The following is a 7500-nucleotide window of genomic DNA, read 5'->3' on the forward strand; positions in this document are numbered from 1 at the left end:
CGGGAATCAACGGGCTTTTCCAGAGGAAGATCGCCGAGAAAGAGGAGGAGGAGAAGAACCAGGGCAACAACGGCGACTGGACCAAGAACCTGATCTCCCCGGAGCTCGGCATCGTCTTCTTCAACGTCCCCGAGAAACTGCGCGCCGCCGAGTCGGCGCTGAAGGCCAAACGTAGCATAGAGGAGGCGTCGCTAACGCTGCAGTATCTGAGTAAACTCGGAATCACGCCGGAACCGCTCCACCGCGTCGTCAGCAACACCATCGAGCCCATCACGCTCTTCCACAAACTGGGCGTGGGGAAACTGGACATGTACGTGCTGAACCCGGTGAAGGAGAGCAAAGAGATGCAGTTCCTGATGCAGAAGTGGGCGGGGAACAGTAAAGCCAAGACCGGGATCACGCTGCCCAACGGGAAAGAGGCCGAGATCTCCGTCCCGTACTTGACTTCCGTGACGGCGCTCATCGTCTGGATCCCGCACAAACCCACGGAAAAGATCGTGCGCGTGCTTTTCCCCGGAAACGCGCCGCAAAACAAAATCTTCGAAGGTCTGGAGAAGCTCAAACATCTGGACTTCCTGAGATTTCCGGTGGCGACGCAAAAAGACATCGCAAGCGGCGCTCCTCCTCCCATCCTCAAACAAACCAAGATGCGCTCGCGGACGGACAGCAAGGAGAGCCTGAAGTCCTCGCCAAAACCCAAACCCAAGAAGGATTCCACGAGCCACGAGGAGGAGAAGGAAGTGAAGCCGGAGATCGCCAAGGAAAACAAAGTGGAGAAGAAGGACAAACCGAGCACCAAAGCCAGTAAACAGAAGAAGAACACGGAGGTGGAGAAAAGCAAGATCGCTAAAGAGAAAAGCGAAAAGAAAAAGGACGAAGAGAAACCGAAAAAAGACGAAGAGAAGCCGAAAAAGAAGGACGACGACAAGAACAAGAAGGACAAAGAGGAGAAGAAAGACAAAGTGAAGAAAGAGGTGAAAAAGAAAGTGAAAGACGAGAAGAAACCAGAGCTTCGGAAAATCACCAAACCAGACCTGAAACCGCTGACTCCCGAGGTGAGGAAGACTCTGCACAAGGCCAAGACTCAGGCCAAACCCAAAACCGACAAAAACAAAACGGCGAAGGAGGACGGGGTCGAGAAGAAAGTGATCAAAAAGAAGAAGAAGGTGACGGAGGAGGTGACAGAGGAGGTGCAGAAGGCGACGGAGGTGACGGTGGATCGGTCCGTGGTTTCCTCCCCCGAAGATCTCACCCAAGACTTTGAGGCGCTGAAGCAGGAGGAGGGAAAACCGTCCGCCGCCGTCTGCAAACAAGAGAGTCCGAAAATGGAGGAGAAGGAGGAGAAGAAAGAGGAGGAGCAGAGAAAGGAGGAGAAGAGAGACGAGGACGAGAAAAAGGAGGGGAAGTTTGTGAAGAAGAGCGAGAGTTCAGAGGATGAAGACGTGATCGAGAAAGCGGAGGTGGAGGGGACGGAGGAGGCGGAGCTGCTCAAAGGGAAAACCGAGGAGAAGGAGCTGAAGTCAGAGCAGTTTTCCTACATCCAAGACGAAACTATTCCGGGTTATTCCGAAACCGAGCAGACGATCTCGGACGAGGAGGAGATCCACGAGGAGACGGAGGACAGGATCCTGAGCTACGACGTCGGAGATGTTTGCGTTCCGGACATTCCAGGAAGTTTCGACTCGATCCACGGCGTCAAGGAGCTGAAGGACGCCAAGCCCAAAGCGTTCCCGTTTCAGGAGGCGGAGCTGGCGCCGTACCCCGTGGTCATCTCGGCGCCGTTAGCGGAGGAGGAGCACGTTTCCTCAGCGACGTCGATCACGGAGTACGACAAACTCTCGTCCTTTGCCACCGAGGACCAGTCGTACATCGCCGCGACGCAACAAACCGAAATGAACAACCAGCTCGCCAAATCCGCCCTCGCCAAAGACTACCTGCACTCCGCCGGGACCATCTCGCCGACCTCCTCCTTAGAAGACGACAAATGCTTCAAGTCTCCTTCGTCGGACGAGCCCGCGGTGCCGGAGATGGACACCAGGGGGCGAGAGGAGGAGGAGGACGAGGAGGAGGAAGACGAGACTCCCAACGTGGACATTCCTCTGGGGAAACTGCAGGAAGGATACGAGCTGAAGACCAAACAGGAGCAGGAGGCGAAACCGGCTCTGACGCCCAAGTCTGTGGAGGAGGAGGGCTTCCCGCTCAAAACGCAAAAAGACGAGATATTCACCGCGAAAACAGACAAACTCGGCGATTTCTCCTTCAAACTGGACAAAGACATCGCAGCGAAGACGAGTCCGCCGCTAAAACCACCAGAGCCTCAGACATTTACGTCAAAACTACCAGAGAAACCAGAACCTCTCCCTCCAAAAGTCGACGATTTCACGCCGAAACCGAAAGAAGACAGTTCAGCTTCGAAATTAGACGCAGAATCTAGTTTGAAGAAAGACGATATTTTCACGACAAAACAGGACAAAGACGCCTTCAAACCGAGTTCTCCTCCAAAACTCGACGACTTTTTATCAAAATCTAAAGAAGAAAAGGAAAAAGTAGATGATTTTTCAGAAAAACTGGATCAGAGCAAACCCGTCTCTCCTCCGAAGTACGAAGCAGAGCAAAGTTTCGCACCAACGGCAGCGAAGACGGACATTTCCAAACCGTCTTCTCCTCCCAAACAACCAGAGTCCAGTTTTCCTTTGAAATTTGACGATTTTAAACCAAAACAAGACAAAGAGGACGTCACGAAACCCGCCTCTCCTCCTAAATATGAACTAGAGCAAAGTTTCACGCAGAAATTCAATGATTTTAAAGCAAAATCTGAAAAAGAAGAATTCGCAAAACCAGGTTCACCCCCAAAATACGAAGCTGTAGAGAAACCGCCTTCTCCCAAACAACCGGAGCAAAGTTTCCCGTCCAAATTCGACGACTTTAAACCAAAACAGGAAAAAGAAGACGTCTCCAAACCACCGTCTCCTCCAAAATATGAACTAGAGCAAAGTTTCACTCAGAAATTTGATGATTTTAAAACTAAATCTGAAAAAGACGACATCCTGAAACCGTCTTCTCCTCCTAAACAAGCGGAGACAACGTTCCCAATGAAAACCGAAGATTTCAAACCAAAACAAGAGAAAGACGACGCAGCCAAACCAGAGTCGCCCCCGAAATATGAACCCACCAAGTTTGAAGATTTTAAAACGAAAGATGAATTTTCAAAACCGGATTCTTCTAAATTTGACACACAGCAACAGAAAACGCCAGACTTTGCCTCCAAACCTCAACAGGAAGTGGGTTTTCCTCCTGGATCTCCTCCGGTGACTGAATCCAAACCCAGATCTCCGGGTTCTCCTTCGATTCCGGGTCTGGACCTGAGACGCGACAGCGACGATCGCTGCGTGAGCCCGGACGAAAGCACCGTCAAACTCACCTCTCCCACCGAAGAAAAAACCATCGGCAAAAGCGAAATGGAGAAAGGCGAAAAGTCCGTCACCATCTCCGAGAACACGTCCTACATCGGGACGTTCGAAGCTTCTGGAGAGTCGGAGTCAGAGGAGGAAGAGGAGGAGGAGGAGGAGGAGGAGGAGGAATACTTCGACAAAAAGGAGCTACAGCCGACCGTCAAAGCCAAACTCATGGAGGCCAAAGAGGGATGCTTCCTGGACGACGACTTCAGCGCAAAGAAGGAAAAAACGCAGAAATATTCCGACGAGGAAGACGAGAAAAAGGACGATGTGGTCGAGAGCGAAAACAAAAAAGACGAGGAGAAAAGCGTTCATTTTGGAGCTTGTGATTTCCCGGAGAAAGAGAAAAAGACGGAGGTGTACACGCGTCAGGACACGCCGTACGTCCACGGGAAAACCTTCAGCTACGGCTCCGTGGAGTCGGACTCGTTCAGGCAAGAATCCGACGGAAAACACGAAGCGAAAAAAGACGACAACAAAGACTACGAGGAGGTCCGGGTGAGGAGCTTCCCGTCCGTGGCCGACAGACCCGAACTGTCCGCCACGTCGCTCAGCTCGGACAAAACCGAACGATTCCAGCAAAGTTTGGAAGTGGATTTACGGAAATTAACCGCGAAAGACGAGGAAGATTATGACGATGTGGAGACGGAATCTGAGGAAGAGGAGACGGAGGAGGAGACGGAGGAGGAGGACGTGGAGAAAGGAGCTAAAGAAATGTCGGAAAAAGAAGTGAAAAGCGAGTCCAAAAGTCCCTCTCCGACCGGATTTGACCCCAGCAGACCCGAGTTTATCCTTTCATTCGTGGGATACGGATACAACAGCCAAGGACGAGTGGAACCAGAGGAGAAAGCCGACACCAACAAAGAGAAAGACGAGAAAACGTCCGATAAAAGTCAAACCCAAAAGGAAGTGGAGTTCATGAGTAAAAGTGAAGTGTCTCTAACGCACGAAACTCAACTCAAAGATGCCACGAAACCCGACGGGAAAACTTCTGCGTCTCCGACCAAAGACGAGTCAAAGGAGAAAAGCACGACGCAAACTTCAACCAAACCACAAATCTCTCCAACGTTTGAAAAAGAAAAACCAGAATCTCCATTTAAAGACAGATCGCCGGAGAAGACGAGGACAGACGATAAAGACGATTTCAGTTTCAGAGCAGCGGGAAAAACTGTCACTTCTGGATTTGGAATTTCAGATAAATTTGACCAAAAATCTGAACGAGAATTTTCAAGTCACAGCGGATTCTCGTCCACGTTTGAATATTCGTACAAAGACTCGAGAGCTGAAGAGAGTAAACCTGTAGAACCATTTAAATCTGAAAAAGACGACAAGGAAAAAGCTGAATTTGGACTCAAAGAAACCGGGAAGGCTGCAGATTTTGATAAATATTCAACAGATAAATTTGGATTTTTGCAAGAGAAAAAAGAAACTGAAACCAAACCAGACTCTAGTGTGAAATCTTCCGTCTCCTCGGGCTTCACTTCTTCTTTACCTTTTGAGTTTGACAAGAAATCGGAAGAAAAAGACGATTTCGACACAGAGTTTCACAAACAGAAAACGCCAGAGAGCAAAACGACGTTAGACTCCAGTTTTCCGTATCCGTCAAGCGCGGCGTACTCTTCGTCCTCCGCGTACAGCTACTCCTCCTCCACCTCCGGCTCCCTCTCCATGACGACCAGCCGACAGTTCGCCGAAGACCTGGAGACCCCTGCGTCCGAATCGCCGACGTCCGAGCGCGTTAAGGACGATTATCTGGAGGTTTTGGAAGAGACGAAGTCCTCGGCACAAAGCGCTCAGGCCGGGAAGGAGGCGCAAGGAAAATCCGAGTGTTTCTACAAACCTGAAAAGACGGAGGAGTTTGGTCTATACACATCGGAATCCTCCAAAGAAAGGTTCGGAATGCCGTCGATGGAAAGTAGCGGATTTGGAGCGACATCGAAATCAAAAATAGGAGAGTATGGACTTTATACCGCAGACGTATCGCAGGAAAAATACGGAGGATTTCCAAAATTTTCACCTGATGATGTACAGAGGGATAAAGAAATGTGTAAAGAACAGTACGGACCGTTTGGAGCCGCGGCGAAAGACTTCGGAGCTAAAGAATCTTCGCTGGAAAAAAGCGGGATTTACTCAGAAATGAAAGCGGATGGATTTGTGCAGATCTCCTCGGAGAAGGAGGCGGCGAGTGCGGCTCTCTTTGGAATCACATCATCCCCGAGGCCTGAAACCGAAGGGAAGCACTATTTCGAGGAGACAGACACGAGCGAGGAAGAAGAGGAGGAGGCTGAAGACGCGTACATGAGAGAAATCATCCACAAAACCAGCCCAGGAGCGGCGAAGGAAACCACCGTCAGCGCGGAGAAGGTGGAACTCAGCTCCTCCAAAACCACAGAACCGACCAAACCGGACGCCAAAGAGCTGAAGACCTCCGCGGGGTTCGAGTGGGAGATGAAGTCCAAGTCTGGGATGATGGTTCCCGGAGACTCGCCTCCTCATTACCGACAGGAGTTTGAAGAGGAGGTGGAGATGGAGCCGGAGCATCCCGCCAGGCCGCTGTCCCTCTCCAAAACAGAAGGCGGCGCTTCGTACGTCGGCGCGCAGAAAGCCTCGCCCCCGAGCTTCGGCGACCGCCAGTCCCCGTCGTACTTCTCTGCCGACGTGCCTCAGAGCAAACAGGAGCTGAGCCTGAGCTTCGGTGAGAAGAAGGACCTCGGCAAAGACACCGCCGAGTATTTCGGTCGCCACGACAGCGACGACGAGGAGTGTAAACTCGGAGCGGCGTCCAGTCGGAAGTCGCCCGGATACTCGGCGAAACACGACCTCTCGCCGTCCTTCATCAACCCGAGCATGAGGGCGTTTGTGAGCGACGAAGAGGACGACGAGGAGGAAGAGGAGGGGCCGGCCAGCATCAAGACGCCGCAGGTGGGTGGAGTCGGGGCAAATTATACAAAAAAAAAAAAAAAAACATGCACAGAGAATTCTGTCCTACAAAGGCAAAAGAGTTTAACTCTCCAGAGAGAAAAATGATTTTTTGAGTTTGTGTTTAGTCCAGATAAAAGTCGAGTAGTTTGGGCTCTAGTCGCTATAATAAAGAAATATTTGTACATGAAAAATCTTCCATAGAATCTCCCTTTGACCTTATTTGTCACTTCCTGCTCTTTATCTCCTGAGCCTAAAATAAGTTTTGGTGCAAAGTCCAAAAACAGAACCTGACCTGATCATTATTTGATTTTCTCCAGATTTCATCTGTTATTAGAAAAACTCTGAGCTGGAGTCGTCCTGAGTTTGTCTGAAATGATCTAGAAGAGTTTTGGAGAGTTTCCTCTTTAGTTTTGATCAGAATTGTGACAGTGAAACATTTTGACTCGAGCGACTTTCCAGTTTATGTGAATCATGTGAATAAAAACACAAAAACTTTAAACACTTTAAACATCACAGAAGTTTAACTGAACACAAAAGTTTATTTATTTAAAATGTTCAGACTCTGAGCCGAGGCCACAAAAAAAAGAAGGTCAGAGGTTCAATTTGAAAATCAAATCTATTTATGAAAACAAACAAACAAACAAACACAGTTTGTGTCTTTTGTAGTTTGTTCAGTTTGTCTGGTCACTAAACAGAAGTGAAGAAACAGTTTGGACGAGCTGAAACATTTTTAATCTAAATAAACTTTGGCCAGTTTGACATGTTACATTTCTCCTTTCACAGTGCAGCTTTAAAGCCACAGTGTGTCACTTTTTTTGGAAAAAAAACAACTCAAATTAAAGCATGTTGTTTTTGTTTTTTTTATTTCTGTGAAAAACACTTGTCCTCACACTGAGCTCGCACTTTCACAAACCTGACTCTCCTCTGGCCTGGAGGAGCCTCCCGCCTGTTTCCACGGAAATGTTGGTGTGGAGAATGTTCCGCAGTGTCCCCAGACGGTTACCAAAGAGAGAAATCAAAGAAATACACAATTTAATACAAAAAAACTGAAAAGTTTGATTTTCATTTTGTGTTTCCATCGACTCAAACAGGAGACACCAACAGAAAGTTCCAAACTGTGGCT

General features: G+C 49.1%; 1 protein-coding gene across 1 annotated transcript in view; it reads left to right on the plus strand.

The window, feature by feature from the left end:
• Positions 1 to 7500, plus strand: part of map1aa (microtubule-associated protein 1Aa) — a 17578-nt gene that overhangs the window by 4115 nt on the left and 5963 nt on the right. The window contains exon 3 of the mRNA XM_055154396.1: positions 1 to 6377. This exon is cut by the window's left edge and continues 445 nt beyond it. Within this exon, the coding sequence (XP_055010371.1) occupies positions 1 to 6377 (6377 nt within the window). The remainder of the gene's footprint in view (positions 6378 to 7500) is intronic.

This window comes from Boleophthalmus pectinirostris, unplaced genomic scaffold (assembly GCF_026225935.1).
Source record: "Boleophthalmus pectinirostris isolate CB_2022bp ecotype Guang Dong unplaced genomic scaffold, ASM2622593v1 HiC_scaffold_19, whole genome shotgun sequence".
NCBI classification, from domain to species: Eukaryota; Metazoa; Chordata; class Actinopteri; order Gobiiformes; family Gobiidae; genus Boleophthalmus; species Boleophthalmus pectinirostris.